Here is a 24,750-nt window from a genome sequence, read left to right as displayed (position 1 = left end):
CAAAGATCTACCAAAACTCAGTTAAAGAAAAATAAAATCATGAAGTAAAATTACAAAATGTAATTCACTCTTCAGAAGATAGATTTCCAATATGCCTTGGATGTGCTACTTAATTGTTTTCTGTAAATCACTACGTTTTGCTTTTCTTTGCCAAGAATTATCAGAATCATAGGCATGGAGGACCAGTTTCTCAGTCCAAGAAGAAATCATTGACCATCAAATGCTTTCTACTGTTGTTACTTTATATATAAAAATCCTTTTCTTCCAGCAGACATAGTAGCAAACTGTATAAATGACTATTTTTTCTTGCAGACAACCCAAGAATGGCATCAGTGCACTGAAGCAGTGGTTTGGCTCTGTGTATCTGAAAGATTTGGTACCAGATTCAGTTCCTGATGCTTAATGCCTCTTTCTTGCTTAAAAACCCTTTGGTAATGTGGTTTTTCCCAGATCACACTGAAGACCAGTGGTCTGGTCAGTCACTTCTCACCAACCAGGTACATGCAGACACAAATTTCCTTAAGGCCTGGCTGATGGTGCTCCATTTCACACGATCCTGTGCACAGCATGTTTGTAATTCTGTTTTTGCAGACTGTATGCGGTGACTCTTGTTCAGAGCACTTGCATCAGTAACCATTAGCAACCAAGCCACTGGTATCCTTTGACATTACGCTGTAGTTACTAAGTGCTATAGTTAGTGTACTAAAAAAGGCACTTGCAAATCCATCAAAAATCACAATAACTCTATCCCTTATTTTCCTAGGATGCAGTTAAAGCAATCTCCAAATCTGACTGGTATCCCATGGACACATACAGCATTACTGTTCTGGAGCCAACTAGCACTTTCATTCGTCTTGTATCCATAAGTGGCCTTACTTAATAGACCACTACCACCATGAAACCCTCCATTTTAGAGTATTTGAATCCTCCTGAAATACATCTCTCCGAGGTCTGCTCTGGACACAGCTCTGCAGAAGCCAGACTGTTGCAAAAGCCCGGTTTGCAGCAGTCCCTTTCTTTGCGGCAGCGCTTTCCTATCGTGGGCAAGTGTCTCTGCAGCGCGGCCGTGCAGCATGCTAGATCCTGAGGGCAGTGTGGAGCACAAGCCTTCCTCTTCCTTCCCCAAAGTTCTCCTCATCCCTCTAGCCATGCTCCTTGCAATTGCAGCACTCCTGCTCTTAGCATTCTCCGCTACGCAGCAGAAAGAGCCTGATTTTTACACTTTCAAAGTTGTAAACATCAGGGGCAAACTAGTCTCTCTGGAGAAATACAGGGGCTCGGTAAGTCTGCACGGAGATGGGCAGCTCTCGCCCAGGCTCCCTAACCAGCCAGTCCTTGCATGTCTGCAGAAACCAAGTGGGGGTGGAGAGATTGTACATTAACTTGGTGCACGCATGCAGATAGATTTGGCTTTACGACTCGTCTTTAACTGATCTGGAGTGTTGCCTGCATGCTTCCTTTGATACCGCTCCGTAGGTCTTTGCACTACTTAAATAAAACGTTTGCAGTCTAACCTCGGTGTCTGTCCGCGTCTTTTCCTTGTGCAGGCTGCTGCCTGTAGACGTGGCAGGCAGGGAATGCCTGCCTGCCTGCCTGTCTGCCTGCCTTTCGTTCAGCAGGATGGATTGCACTGGGTTGACCCTATTAAATTTGAAGCTCAGGAAGTTTGTAGCCTTGTGTAACTTACTTTTAGAGCTCATTTCTGCCTTTTAACTGCATGCTTTTTAGTAAATTATTTTTGCCTAAGTCCCATCCCTTCTTAATGTTCTGCATTAAGAAAAAAGATGAGATTTAGTCAGTGGCTAATGGAGTTAATAGATTTCACCATAATTAGTAAAAAAGTGAGATATGTCAAAGTAATTATTTTAATATCAGTATATGGAAATTGTAGCAACATCGTGCTACTCCCTGTGTCACTTTTTAGTGTGACAGAGCAATACGAAAATGGGCATGTAGACACATGTATACTTTTAGGATGCCTTTTAAATTTACATATTACGTTAAGGAGTTCTAGGAACAGCTTTCCTTCCCATTTTAGGAACAATTTCCTTGAATGTAACCCGATTTTTTTTTTTTTGTTAGTGGTTTGACCATCTAGGAAAGATGGTCAGTACCTGTGGAAGAGTGGAAGTTAGCACACAGAGTGCGTAATACTATAAGCTCTCATAGCCACATGCACAAATTACAGAAGCTTAAATCAACATAAAGCCCACAGCTGACACCCTTAGTGCTCAAGTGACACATCATGTGTGGTAGTGCCAGGCAGACCAGTAGCTTAGCGGCTGCCCAGAAAGGCAGGCACCACTTCTTGCGTTCACCCTTAGTCTCCAGCTTTGTCTTTCCACCTTCCTTTTCCGCCTTCTTGGGTCTCTGAGCTCACTAATCCACAGCAGCAGGTCACTAAAACATCGTCAGGAAGACAGAGAAGGTATATGGGAGAAGATGTCCGTTTTCCTGAGCTCAGTAGAAAGGGATACTGGTGGATTTGGACCAAATGAGAGGTCTGAATCTTACCTGGTCAAAGTCCTCCTCCTTCTCCGTTCACAATTCAGATAGAGCAGAACTGGTCCAATGCGCTCTCAAATACCTATATTGGAAAAACCATGGAACCTATTTAATATTAAGCAATATTTGCTTTTTTTTAGGAGTTCCTTCCAAAAGCTCTGTCAATAAATGCTGTTACTGGGGCATGTTTTGTCTGCAGGTCATCTGCAAATCTGTCTGAATAAGCAAATACCACTTGTAGCTTCTCTACCTCAGGGCCAGAATCCACATGGAAAGGAGTAAAGGGGGAACCAGACGAATTCCTTACAGCCACCCTGCAGAGGGCTGTGGGTGTTCATCCCCTCCATAACAAGCTGCAGAGCCTGCTCTGGTATCTCATGAACACAGCAGCACAGGGGAGCATGTCTGTATCTCCAGCAGTGCTCTGATAGCAGGCCATCCTCCAGGCGTGACTGGTTTCATGAGGGGAGAGCTCTAGAGCCGTGCCTTGGAAAAGATAATGCCATCAGTGAATGGTACTCCCTCATCTCTGCTAGGCCATCCAGAATAGTTTATTCCAACAAAGTGATGACCAGCTTCTGTATCAGAGAGCCCTATTAATGATCAACCTAGCTGTTGTTTAATAATGCACGGGCACAATTTTAAAGAAAATTCTAGCAATAAAACACATCCCTTTCTGTCATTATGTTGTCAGAACTCAATATCAAGGTAGAGAAAGGTTAATAAAACCTCATTTATTTCTTAAAATAAACCTACTTAAATCTGCAGTTAGATAAGTAATCTTAAGATGTAGGTTTATCATAATATTTTAAAGCTATTAAAAGAAAGCAAATAGTATGTAAGTACTACGTATGTGCTGCTGGTGTTTTAGAGAAAGTGAGTCACTAGTTAGCCCCTGGAACAAGTCTGCTAATTGCTAAACCGGCTCTTAACAGCCTTAAGCTTTCTGGGAGATGTGGAGAAGACATTTTCTTCAATTCAGTCACTCAAGTAATTTAATTAAATAACTACTTAATTGGTACTTAAGAAACTAACTGGGAATTGAAAAAATCCAGAAGGTTCTAGAGTATTAATTAAAAAAAAATTCTGATTATACTAAAAACACAAGAGCCATGCTAAGTATAAACAATCAGTGCAATTCATGACTTGCAGAATCTTTCTTCAATAACTCATTATTAATATAAATTATTCTGTATTCAGATCATTGAAACAATTTTTCTTAGTAGGAAAAAAATAAGACTGATTGATACTAATTCAATTTCCCTTCAAGTGCATCTTGATACAAGTCACAAGTACCCTCCATTATACAGTAAATAAGAAATGTACTAACAATTCTGAGATAACAAAAATGAAAGAAAACAGGGAACGGACTTCTTTTTTTCTGGAATAAATGTGCACAGATACAACTCATCCTTCACTTTAACAAAAATACCAGAAATATGTGAGGCATAAGAAATCATATTGCCAGAATGCTAAAAATTTGGCATACATGCTACAAAATCAGGTATCATATTACATCTACCTGAAAGCAAAGAAAGGGAGAAATATTCCAACTGAAAAAAGGGTACCACAAGTGAAACAGATCAAAAAGCTGTCTGTTTTACTGTATTGCACAAGGCGGCCATCCTCTGATGATTTTTCCAGGCTACCATACTGATGTTGGCCCATCTACATTAAAAATGAAGGGCAGTGATGCATGGTTGGAAAAGAATCAACAGGATCCAAATAAGATTAGTTTTCTATCTAATCTATCTACCTACTTAATTCAGGAAATTTTATATTTTATTTTATGATCTCTATCAGGTATGGTGTAAAAGGCAGTATTCTTACCAAAAATAGTATCTATTTGGGAGTCAGAACTCCCAGGTATCAATTGTTCCATGCTGTGTTTATACCTATCTACATATAATAGGAGCTGCCTACCTACCTACCACACAGCTAAGTACAGTGTGCTGAGGTGTAATTAAGCAGTCTTTGGAAATCTCAAACCAAAGGTACTATAATAATGTAAAAGCATTAGGCACTATAACAACGTAAAGTATTATTTTACTATTGAAAGTTATGCTAGGCACTTTGCATCACAGCTCTCTGCAATCTGAGATTGTAATATTACTGAATGCGTATAAATACAGAGTATAGCTGCTTAGTTACTCTACAAAGTATTGCTATTTTTTCGCATGAAGGTAACACCTCTGTGAGTCGATGTAATCTGACACTTGTGGCTGGTTCTTCCATCAGTCAGATGGAGTCAGTTAAGAATCTCTAGGTCTAAAAACCTAAGTATCTACTGTCTCTGCTAAAAGACCCACAAAGGGTTACTTGAAGCTGATAGCAGATTAATAAATCTCTCCAGGGATGTTTTCCTCAAGGAGGTACACTGGTATAAACATTAAGTAAACCCAGAACTATTTTTGCAATGTTAAATAAATACTAGAATGCATGGGTTTTCTAAGCAAAGGGAAGGGAAGGATAGTATTAAGAGGTTAGACAACAGTTAATACAGAATTCAGCTTAAATTAAACAATTTTTGCAAGGTCCAGGATGAATTGTTTGCACTGCACACTAGGTGGTGTACTTGACTTGCACTCTCAGAGCCTAAAGTCAGTTAAGAGGCATATTGAACTTAATTTAAATCACTAATAGTTGTAAGAAGTCAAAGTAAAGCCTCTTCATGAGAACAAAAAGAATGACTTATTTATTAAAAATAAAATACAAACCAAAAAAATGTCACCAGATTTAATCACTTCTGGTACCAGACACTTGAAAAATAACTTGGTAAAGACTTTTAAATAATCATTTTAAACATTCCTTATGAAATTCTAATAAATCCTGAAAGTTTTGTATTATACGCATTAGTTATACTTTTCGGAGGTTTGCACTATTAAATTATGGAGTTCAGTAATAGAATGAATTTTTCTAAGGAAAAAAGAGAAGCAGAATGTGTCTGCCATTCTAAGAAATGCTGTGTGTAGTTTCCTCTTATTTTGTGGGAGAACGTTTGGAAGATTGTACCATTTGCAGTGTGAGCTTTCACGCCTTGCACCACCATGCCCAGTAATCACTGGTTTTAAACAGCTGTAAATTAAAATTGTTTGGTTTTGAGTGAATTCTTTCAAGCCCTTCTAACTTCAAAATCAAGTGAAAGTTATAAAAGCTTGATTGCTTTCATTGGCAAGTCATCTTTCATATCTGCTATAATGTGAACATAATACCTACACAACCTTATTTCCCCCAAGCCTCCAACAATAAATTCTTACATTACCGTTGTATTTGGGATAAAGTACTAATAGCTATGAATACAGTAAGCTCTATGACTACTTCTGCATCATGAGAATGCTGAGTCTTAAACTGTACTTTAAAAAGCCTCTCGAATTTCATATGAAAGAACTACATGTGACCTCAACTCCTAGTGTTACAATTTATCTTTACTTCAGTCATCCTAAACCACAGTTGTCACTGTGCTTGGTATATACAGATTATTTAAAAAGAACAGAACTGCCAATAGTTATTTTTAACATTCAATATATAAATTCTATTTGAAATGCTGACAGTCTGCAACAAGAATGCATCATAAAATTATTACCTCTTCTCTGAAAAAAAAAAAAAGAAACCTAATTATAAGCCATATCTTTGGATGTTTTAGGAGACTGAATTTAAAAATTCAGGTAGAGCTTGTAAATGTAGACTGAGTGAATGTGATGCTTTGGAAGTTAGCTAGATGGCTCCAGATCATATTTCATATGCAAGTGTACGGATTACTTAGATTGTATTCTGTTGACACACTACACCACAACGAAGATGACATCAACTCCTGCTTTATAAGATTACCTGTCTTCCAGGGAAAACAGTGCCGCTCCAAAACCACTTTAAATATAGCCATATACCTATAGAAGGCACAAAATACACAGAGTAAGTGTTAATGTTTAATGGAAGGAATGATAAACACCAAGATCCCCTTAGCTTTTTCCTTACTCATTCCTACCCTCCTAGGGATTTCATCCTATTATCCCACACCTTACCCAGATTGTGGGTTTTTATTGCCAGTTTGTTTTCTGACCTTAAAACACTATACACACGTAGTAATTTATTTTTCATATATTATAATTTATTTGATGCACTCTATTCATATTTCCTATATACTTTTGTATTTTGTATAAAAACATTCAGATAGGAATATGGAACAATAGTAACATTAGAATCCAAAGTTTAAATTGAGCAAAGCCAGGGGTCACAGACACACGAGCGTGAGACCTGGAGTCAGGATATTTTTCTTCCTTTTCTTGCACTGCAGCTACTTGCTGTGTAATTTGATCTGATCAATTAATGTGTCCAAGCTTCAGGCTTTCCTCTTGCAGCACTGGGCTCTTTAACGCTGCTGTCTCACACTGACAGTAATGAAACCAGCGTGCCAGCTTCTGTGAAACTTCCAAACCCTTGTAGAAAGATCCAATGTGAATAGCTACTGTTGTTGTACTAGCACTGAGGAATGTGCTGGCTGCTTTGATTGAATTGAAAGGTTTTTTGCAATTTGAGAATGAAGGACCAGCTTCTGGTCTGATGTATAATCTGTGGAAACCCACTGGATTCAGTGTAGACGAGGTAGAATTTCAGTTCCCAAATCATAACGCTTTTTCTTCACTATGCCTGATTTTTAATCTAGGTTGGTAGAAACATTTTTAGTATTATTTATATTACCTTATGACTTCTACAAATTGGTCTGGAAAAAGGAATAGAATGTAATTATGTGTAAAAAACAGCACTATGAAGTGCGCAATACTATTTTTATTAATCATGTTCTATCTAAAGGATCTATGATACTCAGCTTTATTCCACTCTCAAGAATACATTAGAATGGACTCAATTTATGTAGAATGCATGGCAACTCACAAAATTCATAAGAATAATAAAAACTGTAAGTCTAAAAGTAAATTCTAGAAGTTATTTAAGGATAAAATATCTCAAAAACCCAATGGAAAGCTCTTCATGGCTTTGAGAAACTGTGTAATATGTGTCAGCTCAGGGTTAGGTCACTTAATTTCCCCAACAAATTCTTGGTAGAATCTGTTCCACCATGTATTCTCCTTACACATGCCTTTATTTTCCTGTGGTGTTCATCTATATTTGGCATCTTCCTCTCTGCTGGATCTGCACAGGCAGATACATGCCTGGTGGCAATGTCTGAATGACACAATGCACACAACGTCAAAGATAATCAGCTACAGGAATAACTCTTTAAAGGATAGTGGGCACAGTCTTCACTTCTAGGAATCTCTAATTGAGACAGTAAACATTTATGCAAAATCTGTTGTCATTTTGTCCCAACTAAGTAGACTTACTCTAGACATGGTGGGAAATTTTACAGTCCATACTGCATAGACCCACCCAAACCCCTGTAATTGCTTCTGTTAACTTCCATATCAAGACATCTGCACCAGCAATGATAAATGGATCAGGCAGTTCTGTATGAGTGCTAGATTCTGTACAAGAAAAGATGCCGCAGAACAGATGCTTCGCTACAGATAAATGAACTACCAAAAATACCTTAACTTGCAATCTTCTTTCAAGCAACTTGGTATACCTTAGCTGGATGGTCATTTCTTAAATATGCTTAGTAACTATCCAAAAGGCAGAATGGAGAAACATGGATTCCCTGTAAACTGAGAATTAAGATTGCTTAGCAGTTTATTGATTATCTTCATGGTTGCCATATGGGAATACATAAAAGAAATATTAAATCTTCTGGTTGTAAATAGAACTTGATGTAGTTTCAACATAAGTGTTCAGTCACAGTTCTCTAGACATTCTCATTTTTTGAAAATAATCTGCATCCCAGCCTACTTGTTGGAAAACCGACATGTGCAGCACATTTTTTAATCTCTCTTATTCTTCAGGTGTCGCTTGTTGTCAACGTTGCGAGTGAGTGTGGGTATACAGATAGCCACTACAAGGCCTTACAACAGTTACAGAGAGACCTCGGACCATATCATTTCAATGTGCTGGCATTCCCATGCAATCAATTTGGGCAGCAAGAACCAGACACTAACAAAGAAATCGAGAGTTTTGCACGAAAGACTTACGGTGCCTCCTTTCCTATGTTCAGCAAAATTGCAGTCAGCGGAGCCGGTGCAATTCCTGCCTTCAAGTACTTAATTGGTGAGTAACCTGGAACATTGGAGGGTTGTTTCCCCAATGTAGAATTCCTCTGACACAAAATACCATCTGACAGAAAAAACGGTATCTGTGACTGTGTTCACAGAATCATAACACATAATTGTCAGGCTCAAAGAGGTCAGAAGTCATGTAGCTCATCCTCCTTCACAAGGCAGAATTTCTCTGTCACCCCTGACACCTTTGTCTAACCTTCTAAAAAGATCTTCAGGGATGAGGACACTGGTCAAATAACAAATACCCTGTAAAAGCTACTCTAATCAACCTCTAAGTGGAATATAGGTCTTGAAATATTTTCCTGTATGTGTACAACACCTGATCTTCCTTTTGCCCCTTTGCAGTCTTGTAAGCGCTTCTCCTGTGACATAACTGCTGCAGGTTGGATTTATAAGATTCATCTCAAGAGCTGTAGGATACGTGGAGGCAAAGCGCCTACATAATTTACTTCAACAATCAAAAAGGTGAAACCAGGCACTAAGAGATGTCCTTGAATACTCCCTTCCTCATTCCTTGCCAAGCATCAGAATAGCCGTACTGTACAGTTCCTCCAGTTCTAATCTGCATTCCAGCTAGCACTGAGACCTGAAGAGGTTTTGCTGGTTCTTAGTAGACAGGTGCCAAAATACAGTACAAAGCAGGATAATCTTTATCAAGGCACTACTTTCTCTATCAAGGCACTACTTTTCTTGCACTGAACAAATGCTCTAAATACAATTTAAATGCTAAACTAAAATGTTGGTCTTTATCCAATGGGAAGGAAATGTCTTCCTGCAATGATATATCATAAAGCCCAATATGACATGGTGTCACCCAAGCTGTGTTCTGCAAGGACCATATTGTTGCTTCTTCTCTCCAGCACCACACCGTTCTCCCACATACTACTGAATTTAAAGGAGTGTAGGTAGTATTATTTTTGACTACCCCAAGCACACCTCCTTTCAGGTGTCTGTAATGGATCTTTCTGCTAGCCAAACTTCCCTTTTATACTCTTCACATCCTTCCATTTCTGTTTTGCCCAGCGGGGTTGTTACTGCAGACATGTCACAAGAAACTTGCGAAGCTTCTGTCTCCCTGTTGGTCCACATGCAAAGGAAGGCTGCTGGAGGCAGTGTATTTATGCAGCATAATGACAAGATACTCAACAGTGTGGGTCTGGCTGTGTCTTGATACTTTGAAATATCTTCTGATTCCTTATGAGATTTTGCCCAATGTATAATCAATGCAAAAAGATGCTAATTTGTCTGTAGCATCTGTACTTGTGCTGTTAGTGGGATGAGGCTCCTGGACTGATTGAAAATCCTGGAAATTTTGTTAGTCATGTGACAGAATAGTAAAGGATAAAAATGCAACTCATGTAAAATGAGTATGTGGTCATGGAGGGAAAAAATGTAATAGATGAGGATTAGAAGGAAACCTTCTGGAACAATTTACTTTGTTATTTTTTCATGTAGCATTTCTTGAAATATTCTTCTGAAGCACATGATACTGGATGCTTTTGGAGGAAAAAATCTGGATAAGCGAGCAAATAATCAGTCCTGATACAGGTATATTGTTATGCCAAATTCCATTTTCCTATCAATGTTCAACTGTTTCAGATTTATCTATATAGCACAGATACAGGTATATTGTTATGCCAAATTCCATTTTCCTATCAATGTTCAACTGTTTCAGATTTATCTATATAGCACAGAGACACACACACATTCACACACACAGTTTAACACCAATTATAGTGTCTGTCTGTCTCAAGCTTGACTGTTCCCATTAGTCTCCAGGGGACTACTGTCTAGTTAAAGCTTCCAATCTGTCAGAAAATTTATCTTATCATTCAGTCTGAACTCCCCCTTAATTTTACATTCCTTCTTCCTCTGAGAGGGTAATCATCAAATTGACATGAACAAATGTCAGGAATTGGCTGACATGGTTTTCTTTTTTAAGTTTCCACTTTTTCTTTGCCCATAGATTCTACAGGAGAAGAACCAACTTGGAACTTCTGGAAATACCTGGTGGACCCCAATGGGAAAGTAGTAAAGGCCTGGGACTCTACTGTCTCTGTTGAAGAAATAAGACCTTATGTTACAGAACTTGTAAGGAAAATCATCCTGAAGAAGAAAGATGAATTATGACTTTCAAAAATCCCAGCATGCCAATTATATCTTTATTGAGAATTAGGGCTGGACTTTGTCTTTTCACATTCCAAAAGAGAGTATATGGGGAAGGGAAATTAGGTAATCTATATTTACCATCCTAAGAATGTAGAAAACAGCAAGTTAGCATGGTCAAAGTAATTTAAATTTTTTCTCCAACTGAATTCAGTTTGACCTTTCTGGGAAAGAAGAACTCGTCAACAATTGTTTCTTTCCCAATTCAAATTATTAATTGTTGATAACACTACAGGAAGTCAGTTCATGTACCTGTAGGAAGAAGGAAGGCTCAGAGTAACAAGAATTTCCTGACTGGGATGTCATTGATATCTACAATTCTGTTGTCATATTTTGATCTGAATGAAAAAATAAAGAGTAAAAAGTGAAAGAATAAAAAGTAAAAAGTAAAAGATTGACTTAAGGCATGTGCTAGGAAGAGGACCAAAACAGATACCTTCAAACCAGGCAGACTTACATAGATCTATGTCTTTCTAGTTACCAAGGCCAAACATATTTAATTTAATCTGTCTAGAAAGTCAGTTAAGAACGGCATGGGAAAAATACATCTATAAAACTTAAATGAAAGAAATATGAAGATAAAGTCTCTGTAAAAATTCCCTAAAAGCTATGAGAAGAATTTCTGCATTTTTCCCCCAGTAAGGATTATCAGGTGATATTTAAATATCCAGTTGAATATCTGTAGGACCAAAGCCTATATGAAATGTTTCTTCTGTTAGCATTTTGCCTTAGAATTACTCTTGCCTCACACAATTGATATTAAATTTGTCAATTTATAACACCATCCAATTTTGCTGCATGTACAGACAAACATTAGAGAATCAACATTTTTCTATGGAAATAAATTTTCAAATGTTTAATTGTTACATAACATTACATTGTTTAATATCACGTTAATGTTACAAATGTTTAATGGCACCTTTTTCAAATATAGCACTCAGGCATCTGCTCAGACTTCAGACTGCAGAACTTCTTAGCTCATACTAAAATAATAACACTAACAATTACAGCCTCATTGTTCTTTGACAGAAACCCTTTGAAAATCTTGTCAGCAAGAACTCTTTTTATCTCAACAAAAACACAGTGTACAGGTCCCCTGCTCTTAACCCTGGATGCTTTAAGAAGAATCTCGTCTTGTCGAATTGCAGCATTATTGACAAGTGAAAGCTTTTTTGTGCTTCATAATGCCATTAAAAGCAGCACAAACAGTATTTGTCCATATAGTTGTCAGGGTCCAAGTATACAAATAAGCCTTAATTGACCTGACCACAGTAAGGACTTTTTCCAACTCATCAGTACCATTATAGCTCTTCAGTATCCAAACAGGCTGTAGTTGAAAGGCCAGTATTATGGCATGCACTGGCCTGCAGAACAAGAGGGGAAAGAAGAGTACTGATGAACCATTGGTAAGAAAAGGGTTGATCCTGGAGTACATTATAGTTCCAATGCTTGAACAGCTGCTGTCTCCTGAGGTTTTGGACTCATTCTGTGGACTAATCTAAGGAAGTAAGAGCTAGAGGTACTTCAGGATTTGTAGGAAGACCCTGAAAGGCAGAGATTGTACTGCACAAAACAAACTCAATTTGCCTGAAAAAAGCTGAGAGCAAGGTTTTTTAGTTTTAGGTGAACAAAAAAGGGGGAATGGAAGAGGCAATAAAAGGAAGAAGTAACAGAAGTACAGCAGCAAAAGGAGAGATCAAGTAAGAAGAGAGAAATGAGAAAGAAATGAAAAGACAGTTTGCAGCCAAAGAATCTTTGGGACAAATGAGGCATGAAAGTGTTTGGGTCATATTGATACTAATGAGTATGTATGTTCCATGCTACATCAGCTATTTCTCACTTGGAGTGCAGGAAATTGGTGCTTGTGGCAGTGAATATGCCTGTATTTTCCTCCTCTGATGGTGAAAAAAAGTGAACTCTACAGTCCATTCAGTCATTTAGTCTATTCTTATATGAATCACTCTAAGACAATTGTTACTAGGGATATCACAAAGGAAAATCAGACCCAGCTGATACTGTGCTGGGACAGAGAATTCAACTACTAGAAAAGGAGATCTTTTATTACCCTATAGACTGTTCCTCTTTTCTCTGTCCTTTGATACTAATGTAATGCCCCAGTATGCTGTTAGCAAGTGCTGCAGGGCTTGAAATTTTCTCCTTAGGAAGTGTGTTTCTATTTTGTAACTCAAGCCTGGATGAGCCCAGACCATGCTTTGAAAGACATTTTAAGACCTCTCTATTTCAATTTTGGATGTCCAAGTTCAAACAGAACTTTGGATTTAGATAGATACGTTCGAACGGAACTCTGGCTTTAGATAGATATGATCTTGCATTTTGTACTGGACAAATTCTAGAAGTCTAAAGAGATATAATGGCAATGATCAGTTGGAAAGGGTTCATACTATATAGGCAAATATTGTTTGTGCTGCTTTTAAAGGCATTATGAAGCACAAAAAAAACTTTCACTTGTCAATTATACTGCAATTGGACAAGACGAGATTCTTCTTAAAGCATCCCAGGGTGAAGAGCAGGGGACCTGTACGCTGTGTTTTTGTTGAGATAAAAAGAACTCTTGCTGACAAGATTTTCAAAGGGTTTCTGTCAAAGAACAATGAGGCTGTAATTGTTAGTGTTATTATTTTAGTATGAGCTAAGAAGTTCTGCAGTCTGAAGTCTGAGCAGATGCCTGAGTGCCCTAAGTAACTTAATACTGATCACTGTTAGAGTTGCTGTTCTTACCAGTTTGGCAATTTAAAGGGAACTAAGGAAAGTATTACATGTGCAAGCTTTGAAACAACAACAAATTTGAACAGGCACACGATTTTAAGCACGTAACTACTCTCCCTGAAGTTAACAGAAACACTTACATGATTAAATCAAGCATGTGGCATATATTCCATCCTTTATTGTTTTGGAATCAGTTTGTAGAACAAATGCTTTGGTCTTTTAATCAAAGTTAAAGTAAATATTCTCAGTGGTAGATTAATTCATATCTAGTCAGGTTAAAAGTACTTCATGAATTCCTGCTCAGAAAAATCGCAGAGCAAATTGCACTGGGTTGAATTTGTCTGTTGAGACTATATAGAAGGCATTCAGAGATCAGGAATAACTTTTCTGGCTCATGACTTCCAACACTGTTTTAATGTGACAGAGATCTTCCCTGCAGCAAGTCCTGAAAACTGTAAAAAACTCTGAATATATGAGACTATTTTCTTTGCAGCTTGTCTAACTTTGCAGAGAAAGTATTAGTGTGCATTAACAGATGAGCACCTTTATGCATGGAGAGTGATTATCTTGATCATCTACGACTTGATCTCCCACAGTTTGCAATTTTGAAGGTGTAAACTCTTGGCATGTTGATTTAAATGCTAAACTAAGCACCTAGACACATGATTGTATGGAGTCATGTGCCCTCTACGGCATGCCAGACAGAAAATAAATAATTTTAAAGCCTAACTATAAATTTAAAATTAGACAGGACACTTTTAATTGTTCAAAATTTTGTCTCATAAAGAATGTAAAATCAGACCGACATATATCCAAAGCTCTGTTTTGAAATGGAATATGCTGCACTGAAATAGAGCAATTGAATGGAGCAATAGAGAGGTGTTTAACCCTCTTTTTTTTAGCATTGTAAGGAGAACAAAACCAGATAGCCTAGTTATCCTTACAGCCACCTCTGGTATTTTAGTTATATGCTAGGGACATTTCATTCAAGTTTCTAATGCAATTCTGGTCTGAAACCTGAGGAGCAAACCAGACACAATTTCTCTCTACTGGATGGTACCCAGTGTATCATTTCAAACACATCAGCATCTGGTTCAATAAATAGCTGACCGTAGTCAATACTTTCAGAAGACTGGACATCCCTTTGATTAAGCAAAACAAAGCTTATACTACCTTCAATCAACCAAATACATCCTATACCCATGTAAATTCCTACTGCAGCTGCTCAGAGAGCCAAACGAAATTTAACAAGCTTACCTCTGACTTATTCACAGAAAGAGTTGAGTAAACAGAGAAATCAGGTATTCTGACATGATTAACAGATCCTGGAATAAAAACATCACTGAAAAAACACAAAGGGGTTTACAAACCCTTTGACAGATGAGATACTGAAAGTACCAAGAGATCTGAAAACTAATTCTGAACCATCTTAAAGCTCCATAGCAGAGACATATACAGAGCAGAAGGAAATAACTGAGCTGTACCTGAACATCACCACAGAGGTGACTCTGCGATCTAATGCCACACAGCTAACTCATCTACCTAGCCAGCTCACAAACCCAGTGATGCCCACAATACAGGATGAGAAACAGCAAAACAGCTACATCTTTTATGCCAACTCTGCAGCACCTAGGATAAGCAAGAGTGGGGGCCTGTCTAGTGATAATGGCTGGCCTTTTCCAGCTGTCTCTACACAGGAGATGAAGTCAGCCCTGAGTAACTTTCCATTCTTAGCCTAGAAAACCTGATCCAAGCCGTCAATCTACAGGCCTAAGAGATAAGGCATGCTGTTTTATCTCAAAGCATTGCAAGATACCTGCTCAAGAAGATCTTCTAAACTAATTCCAGAAAATGAGAACAGTGGAACGATCATTGCATTTTAAGTGAGCAGACTTGTATTCTAGAAGGCAAGCACAGACATGAAAGTTTTTGTGGCAATTCTGCTAACGTAGATTCTTTTCCCTCACTCAAGCAGAAATAACAGCATCCACAGAGTCAGGGACAGATTCTTTCCTAAGCACTAATTGGTGGAACAACAATAGTAAAAGGAAATAATAGTATTCTAGAATAGAAAAGACTGAAGTACAATTTCCTGAAGAACAAACTTCTGTAACACCTGATCTATAAATGCAGTCCTGTGGAACACTTCCCCATCAGACAGAAATTACAGAAATCCTAGCTTCAGGGAGCTGTAGTTTTAATTTCCTTAAGTGAAAGATGCAGTAAGAAAGCTATTATTGTATCATATAAAGTAGTCCTCTCTGCATTTTTGTCCGCCTTTCCCTGAAGGCGTTGCTGTTTCATCATCATTAGTGCTTTCATCTCAATTATATGATAAACCATTACATTTTTATTTAGCAAGCAAGTAAATCTGAAAATGATAAATAAAGAACAGCTGCTAAGGAAATTGTCCATAACCCACAGATTGTTCATCCATCCTTTAAAAACAGGCACAATAGTCAAACTGTTCTTGTAATCAAAGAGCTTGCTGAATTCCCAGTTTAAATTATAAATCAGCTTCTCTAACCCTTAATTAGTCACACCACTCATTCTGATTTGTCATTACTTCTATATTCAAAATACTAGTTATTTTATTACTGGTGCTTTACTGTCCTCTGGAGAGACCACTAACCACTAGAGATACGTAGGGAAATGTTTTCCTGTCATATAAGCATTTTACATTTGAAGTCTCTTCCAAATCCAGACAGAGTATAAATATTTTAAGTTTTCAAGAAAAAGTAACCCCCAAACCATCAGTTCGGTTAAGCTGAAACATTTTGTTTGGATACAATTGATGAGAAATGTTTCAAAGTTGATATTCATGTTTTCAAACTTTTAAAATGTAAATAAAATATTAAAAGTGAAAATAATTTCAAACCAAGAAACAGAATCTAAATGCCAATGTAGAAGGCTTTCATGATTTTGAAACTTAAAAATTGATACTGTGAATTTTGTCAAAACAGGTATTTTTCTGCAAGTTTCAGCTTAGAGAACAGTTTGGTTAAAAAAATTGACAATTCCTAATAATGAGACGTTCTTCTGAAAAAGTCTTGCTAGCTTCAGAGATTGCCCATCTATTCTGCACATAGCTATACTGAAGTCAACACGAATATATCGCTGAGTAAAATTGCGAGATCAAGACTCTGAATTATATGAATTATTTAGTCTTACTGAATACCAGCAATTGCAGGACACCATTTCTAGTTGTTAACTGCATGCACAGAAAATGTCTTTGTCAAGCCCAAGACTAAGAAACTGGGAACCAAGAGTTCATTGAAACAGTTTCAGAAAACAAAACTGTTTCAAAGAACTGACTTAAAAATTATGTAATGTGAATAATCCATGCAATAAACATGTAATCAATATAATATTAATAACTTAAATAGAAAAAAGAATGGAATACAAGGGGTTTTTTTTAAGATTTAAGAAGTTAAGAGAACACTAATAGACAGCCAGCTGATTAGAGATAAACATTTCCTAAGTTTCAGGTGTGAAGGTGTATGCAAGGAAGAGGTATCATTGCATGTGCAGATGGGAAGTTCAGGGTAAATGATTTCAATGCCAAAGGAAGATTACAGAGCAGAGACATTCTTTTGTTGTCAATCACTAATAAAAAGCTGTATTACTGAAAGTATGGTAAGTGGATGTATAGTCATTTGTCATCTATCAGGAAATTTATTTGCCCTGCAACTACTTAATCTGGTCTGATTTAGTCCTCTGTCAATTATACCTATTGATTGAAAAAGTTCTTTGCTTTTCTAGCCTTTCACCTCTGACCATTTCTTTTGATTCTTTTCCTGGTGTCTCTTTCTGACATAACTTGACAGCCTCATTCCACAAAGTATCACCATACCTATTAAAATATATTCTTAAAACATCTGTTAGTAGGTTAAAACACAATGGATGAAAGAAGGAAAAGGGGTCCAATGAAAGATATAATAATTTGAATACATTTCTGTTTTCTCTTTCTTCTGGTTTAGTTCACAATCAGTATTGCTTTTCTCCCTCTCTCTATTAACAGCAGGACAACAGAGGATAAAAGAGATGTTTAAGATGCTTCTGGCAATGATTTAAAGGGTGAATTCTGTCTTCATATAGGATGGAGTAGGATCATTCTAGTTTGGTTCCAGGAGTAGTGGTAATTAGATTTTGGCACAATGGACTACTCTTACTTGGTGGAATCATTCTGACTTGGCTCTCAAAGAATGCTCTGACCATGCTTTGTGCTGTAAAACTCAGGAGATGAGCCTCACCCCTCTCCTCTGCTTCTGCTAGAAACAACATTCCACTGATGTAGCTGAAATTCAGTTGGCCAGGATCAAAGTAAAAACATTTCTCATGAGTCTGTCCTAAGACACACTCTTCCTTAAGTTCTGTACCACATATACAAGCTCCATAACTGCTACTGATGACAATATTAATGAACAAAAATGACCTGAGTTTACTGTGCATCCCAATCTTACAGTGAATACTTGTCTCTGTTTATTTTATATCCTTCAAAACATTGTTTCTAAGCACTTGAACACTTATTGAAAATCCCCCTGAAGAATCTTTGTTTAAATAATATCTACTAGGCTGAAATGCACCTGGTCCTTCCAGATAAGCTGTACTCTGAGCTCCTTGTTGGAGACTCAGTACTTTGTCGAAGACACACATCATTTTCTTCTTCCTTCCAAAAGCATAATGGATGCACTAAAGCACTGCATGTGAAAAAGCTGCTGCAGATTTCTGCATCATGTGATGTCCAGACTGGTTACTATCTGTGTTGGACTTTGCTTCTTGCATTGTAAATGTCTCCTTTGTGATCCAAGCATCTGAATTAATTAGTCTGTAATCTTATTTTCCTCTCATTTAATAGACTTGATAATACTACACAAAATATTTGTGAGTTAATTAATGAGTGCATGGAATAACATCCTACATGGAGACTGGTGCTCAGAAAATACAATATAATGTGAACAGAAGTCATAAACCAAGAAACAAAGAAAGCTGTATACTAGCAATATCTACATAGATGTGTTGGAAGGCCCAAGTGCTTAGCAGCTATAAAGATTTGACCTTTTTGTATTACATTGCTAACAGCCCATTATAAACTCACTTTCTTGCAGTTCTCTATCAGCTTGAATGGCAGAAATGCAGGAAATCAGCTGTTCTCAGGAATCAAAATCATCTTGCGCCATAGCAACTGGGAAATAATGAAGTAAAAAACATTTGAAAAAACAGCTAGTCAGTTGTGCTTCTAGCACCCCACTATCAATATAATTTGGTTAGCGATCTTAGTTCGTATACTTTAGTAGCTTCCAAAATAAGTTAACAAAACCTCAGTATATGCACAAAGTCTTACAATTAGTATTCCACTTACTGGTCCCCTTTTCTGTTTGCATTAATTAACTGTTGTGAATAGTAGGATGACATCTTGGGGACTAGATGGTGACTCGTCAAAAAGTGACTTCATGGTGGGGACTGACTTTTTTACCGCTGTTCTAAACAAAGTTCAGCCCTTGATTTATGAGCTGAAGGGTTTACTTTCTAAAAGGAACGGACGAGCAGCAGTAAAACACCCATATTCCCAGAAAAATAACGAATGCTCAGCACTCTCCTAACTGTCAGGCCAGGTTCACTCTTGGCATAGGCTTGCAGCAGTGAACTAGTACACTCGTTATTTCTCTTCCTTTTACCTTCTTATGTGGAAGATGACTACTTTTAAAGTTGTTATAAAAGACTTAAATACAAGCAATGAGATGACACTGCATTGTTTTGTGAGAAAACCCACAAAGTTCTTTAACATTTAAAGGCACATATTTCCATACTGCTGGTATGATCTCATTCACATTCTTTCCAAAAACCTGGAGAATTTCCAGAGATAAGGGCTAATTTTGTAGTGTAGTTAGGCTTTCGAAATTTCTTCACCCAAGAGGTAATGTGGAAAACCTTAAAGGTTAGCAGGATTACCATTTATATTTGGCCTTATATAGGATTCTGGCTATCTTTATACAATCACAATTCTTGCATGTCTTTTTTTTTTTTTTTTTTTTTTTAAACAAGATCTCAGACCTTCTGAGAACAAATTACAGTAATATAAAAACATTACAGATTTCCTATAGGCATTATTCTGAAGCATAAAAGAGATTAGAATTCAGAGTGGGAGCTTCTGATGTAAAAATGTCTAGTATGATAAGAATTCCAAATTTTAGACCTATAGTGAGATAAAAATTCAAATTTCCTTTGGAATAGGCAGATCAGTGCTTGTGTCTTAGACTGAACTTTTTGAATGTGAAATTTAAAATGCAGTTAAATTATAAAATAGCAACCAGCAAAGCAAATAAAAATAAAATTGAAATTCCATCCTCCTTTATTCTTATCTTTCTTTATCTTGGTGCAAATGATGATTTAAAGTCAATGGTAAAAAGAAGCATGCAGAATCACTCAAACTGCATGATTTCATGATTTCATCATGTTCATATATGTACACTCACAGCTAACAGAGCTATTGCACTGGCTCTGAAGCGAAGAGGCTTCATGTCATATATATGTTTACAAAGCTGTATATATACAAGATGGAAGCATTCACCCATAACTAAACCAGCTGATTTGGAAAAACATCTGTGTGCTACTTTGGAGAACTTGTTAATATGAAGTGAATTAGCATGGACTGCTAACAAACATCCATGATCAAAAGTGATATGGTGACACTAGTGGTTTTTGTAGCCTTTTTCCACTGACTATATGACTTAATTACCTGTACACAACTGTTCAGAGGCTCTAGCTTTTATGAATCAATCCAGAATTCACAGCTCAAGGCACATCTTGCAGTCCTGTCCTCACCTGAGGATCCCTTGTTGTTTACAATTTAGACTATGTAATTATTGTTTAACACCAACCAGGCCTTGGCTGCCTTGCCTTCATAAATTTATACTATTTGGACAGTTATTCTGTGAACAATTAAGACTTGACTCAGTCCAGTAGGATGAATTCTTACTTATGCCAATAGAAAAGCAATTTCTAAGCAGATCTTTTTGTTAACTTTCAAATCCATCCCTAGTTATGACAAACAAAAACCAAAAAAACCCCCAACACCAACAGTTGTCCTTTTTTAAATTTCAGAATACAGTTTTTTCAATTTTTTTGAGAAATGGTATGTGCCTTATTCTACATTTAGTCTGTACTGAATGTAATGAGGCTCAAAACATTAATATTTTTAGGGAGATGAAAAACAGTAAGAATGTTTGTTACTGATGGAGGAACTATAGTAATAATAAGGAATTATAAGTGGAACATTTTTAGTCAAGGATGATAATGTATTCTGTTACTGAGACTCATAGAAACCTCACAGCATCATGAAAAAGGGCTTGATACTGATCTTATAGATGAAGCAGCTAACCATGTGGGTGACACCATTTTCCCAAAAGCAAAGAACAGAACTTAATCTTCTGCTTCCAAGCTTGTACAGATGTATCTATTACCTTTAGTTATTCCAGCAAGAGAAAGCAAGCTGTCATGTAAAAGCTGATTGATTTGGCAGCAATTAAAGTGACAAATAGACAGCAACAGACAAATGAAGTAATTACATTCCCTTCCATAAGACAAACAGCAATGCTACTGTAAATTGAGATAATTTAGCTTGATTCTGCTTTGACTATTTCTGTTGAGATGTTCATCATGTCTGTGACAGTGAGCTGCACTGATAAATTCCACTTCAGTAGCAATACAGAAACAATTTCTGTCCAGATCTCTGGTGAAATTCCAGGTATGGAAGAATGATGAATGTCATACACATTAAAGGTGTATTGGCTTAGTCTTGTCTGGAAGAAAAACTACATCTGATATCATATTAGTGAACGCACTAAAACATATCTTACTCCTTGCTAATGGATAACATATCTTCTGTGGTGACTAAGAGTTATAAAGATATGCCCTGCATTCCTTTTCAGGCTTTGGAACTTTCAGTATGGCACTTCCCCAAACTACTCAGCTTCTCACTTCCTGTGAAACAGAAGTGTTTCTTTCTTCCTCAAGTCAAAAACCACTTCCTGTGAAAACACTGGTGGTATATATTCCTAATATTTTTTAATTCCAGGAAAGCAGACAAGACCTCATGTGGAAGATCCATACTCCTTTGATATCTCAGGCTGGCCAGGAAAGAATATGGGCAACTAAAGGCAGAGGTGTTTGTTGGAATTCGGAACTTTATCATCAACTTCTTCCAGACATGACCAAAATGGATGCCAAACAGATAGGTGATAAAATTTGATTAAGAAGTGTTCTGTTAAAAACCCAATTTCTTGTCTCTTCTTGAGCCACACATCTGCCACAGTTAAGGTATATGAAGTAGACAATCAGGAATGAAATAGGGGAGCACAAGAAGCAAAATAAAAGGGCTGTGTGAAGGAAGACATTGGAGATCCTATTTCTCCACAAGAACTGGAGAGAAGCAGACAGGAGTACTTTACTCAGGAGAAAATAGAGAAATTCCCCCCAAGTTTCAGAGAGGTTCTCTGTTAAATCTTTTCTTCTCAGACTGAAAGAAAGTCACTTCAATCAGTGCTGGAGAAAAGTTGATAAATGGGATACCAGCCTGTTTGTATCCTGTGTGGCTACACTAGACTTACTGAGGGCAAAAAGATTATCTTTCAACCCTAGAGGCAGGACACAGATCCCAGAAGCAAAACATTTAAGGGAAAAAAATAAAAAGATTGATGGTCAAATGTTCAAAACAAGGAAGCCACTTGAAGATGACAAGCAGAGGACACCAGACAGCCAAAGATTTGAGGGAGTCTCTAGATCCCCAGAGGACCTCTGCCAGGTGTGCAAGACAGAAATCAGGACCGGCTTCTCATGCGCACAAGTAAGCGCTTGTCAGTAAGTGGTGTTGTCTGGACTGTGGATGCTCATTTTAATCAGTGCCTTGAAAAATCTGACAAGGAAGTGCCAGCCTGAAAGCCTTGAAAACTGAAGTTTGGTGTATCCTCACAGCAGGATAGTATGAATGGTTCCTTCCAATGATCCTACTGACAGACCTCAGCCAAGAATTGGAGAAAATGAACTAAGGTGAGTTTTAAGCTTTTGGCACATGACATTTTTGATCTCTGTATATAAATAATCCCAAGAGAACCAAAATGGGAAGTGTTTCCCAGACAACTGGGACTAAAGACACTTGGACTAAAACCAATTAATTTTGGAAGCATCTGATGTGACTGAATATGTCATCTATGAAGCTCTAATGTTTATTTACTGCTTAATCTGTGTCACCAATTTTTTTCTTTAGTGATCTAGCATGGTCAGGCAGCAAATATGAATCAAACTGGAGCAGCTTAAGAAGTTGTTGCAGCTTATTTCTTTTCTTCCCCGGAGAAAAGCACTCCATATGAAGGCATGTGAGCATTCCTCATCCAAACCAACACAAAGCCACCTGACATTTTAAAAAGCCTAATTCAGCTATTTGAATTAAGAGGGCAAATTGTGTACTGAGACAGTGCTAAGGCATGCTTAGGCTGTTCTGTCAGCTGTTTTAAGTGGACAGTAATATCTGGAAGATGGTTAGGATGAACAGATATAATAGATCTTACTGTTTCATCCAATTTCTAAGAGAACATCTGACTACAGACTAAGACTAACACAGATCAAATGAATCATTCATCTGAGATGTAACTGGTGACCATTTCACCAAACCATGACTGGCAAGGTGGAGACCTGTCCAATACCTCACCTGGTGCAGCTTCAAAATGCCTAGTCCATCACTATGAGTAATCAGGTGCTCTGATAATGAGGGACACATAAGATTAAGAGATAACAATTACATGCCTCAGTTGCATTTTAATAACTATTGTGCAAACATAATTGAGTTGAAAGGCCTGTAGTGTTTCAAAGACATACAAAACCATTTAAGCACTAGTTATTATTAGTAGCCTATATTGGTTTAATGTTATGAACAATTTTATCAAATCATAGGCTATGTTAGGTGTTCATAATAAGAATATACTTTTTATCTTTGGATTATCAGCTTATGTTGGACAACCGCTCCTTGTCTCCACTGCTGAAGTGAAAAGGGATTTGAAACTGAATAAGGCTTTCTAACTTCAGCCAAAGGCAGAAGGGCCATGGAAACTGATTCTCTTTACAGCATCACCCAATCAGGTAGTGTTCCAAAGATGGGAAACAAATTCACCTTCAGCACCAGGAAAGGGGAATGAGAATGAACTTTTATATCTAGAAAATAAAACTGAAGGTCTGTCAGGAAAACAATTGTTAAGAAAGGCATGTCATTGCTTGTGACTAACACAACAATATCAGGAGTGAAAAGTCCAAATTGCCTTCTTCCTGCAAATACATGTAATACATAAACCAAGGAGGAACACGCTATGTGACTTCTTCCCCACCAAATTTAGAGCACTGCCATCAATAACAAGGTTGAACTGACACTTCTATTATGATTCTGATTGCTTATGGAATTTTTCAGTGTCTTGACTTTTTTTTTTTTTTAAATGTGAACACTTTTAAAATGCAATTTTAAATGCAGAGGGAAAATGCATTCCAGATGTCAGCCAAGTGAGACAGAGAAGTCCCCTTTCCAGGGTTAGTAAAAATATTTTTGCATGTTAATAAAATCTTGTTGTAGTAATTAAAAGCAATACTTGGAACTTTTCTATAATTTTCTGCTCAAGGAACTCATGCATTTTTCAAACAGTAAGAATGTGTCCTCAGCTTTTCTACCAGAAGAAAAGCTACTGAGACGTGCAATAGGCATCTGTGCTTCTGTGTGAGGGACAGGTATGTAACAAAATATTATATCTGCAAAATAGATAAATATCCCATCTCCTCATCTCACAGGGCACTGGAAAAATGAATTAGTATCTGTGAAGCAGTTGTAACTATTACCAAAAACACACGGTTGAAATAATTTTGTATTCACAGTAGGTATGGTTAACATGCAGTAGATAAACTTTTGATGATACATTAGAAAAGAGTAAGAAAATAAAATCCATAAAAACTCCATTGCCAAATGAGGTTGTATCTCTTAAAAAATAGTGTGTGATCATATTATTAGCTCTAAGTCTGGCATTTCTAAATTCTGAGTAACCTAATATTCCTTGAATGTAATTTTGTACATGTAATTTCTTATGTTTGAAAACAAATAGAGAAAACAAGAGTGGAATTTCATATTGGCAGCCACATGAGTAGCCTGAAATAT

The 24,750-nt window shown here is 37.2% G+C and overlaps 1 protein-coding gene across 1 annotated transcript; it reads left to right on the top strand.

Annotated features, from left to right (window-relative positions):
- The first annotated feature begins 1,073 nt into the window (after positions 1–1,073).
- Positions 1,074–11,695, top strand: GPX7 (glutathione peroxidase 7). Its single transcript, XM_074877171.1, has 3 exons — positions 1,074–1,280; positions 8,397–8,658; positions 10,636–11,695. Exons 1-3 carry the CDS (start codon positions 1,074–1,076, stop codon positions 10,797–10,799), a joined length of 633 nt encoding a protein of 210 aa, XP_074733272.1. The 3' UTR covers positions 10,800–11,695.
- The last annotated feature ends 13,055 nt before the right edge of the window (positions 11,696–24,750 follow it).

This window comes from Strix uralensis, chromosome 8 (genome assembly GCF_047716275.1).
Source record: "Strix uralensis isolate ZFMK-TIS-50842 chromosome 8, bStrUra1, whole genome shotgun sequence".
In the NCBI taxonomy this organism is placed as follows: domain Eukaryota; kingdom Metazoa; phylum Chordata; class Aves; order Strigiformes; family Strigidae; genus Strix; species Strix uralensis.
Note: the sequence above shows the minus strand (reverse complement) of the source record. Positions and strands in the feature narration are given on the sequence as shown.

Coding starts and splice junctions, on each gene's coding strand:
- GPX7 (XM_074877171.1), top strand. CDS start 1,074: ATGCTAGATCCTGAGGGCAGTGTGGAGCACAAGCCTTCCTCTTCCTTC. Junction 1,281..8,396: donor TGGAGAAATACAGGGGCTCG/GTAAGTCTGCAC, acceptor CTTATTCTTCAG/GTGTCGCTTGTTGTCAACGT. Junction 8,659..10,635: donor TGCCTTCAAGTACTTAATTG/GTGAGTAACCTG, acceptor CTTTGCCCATAG/ATTCTACAGGAGAAGAACCA.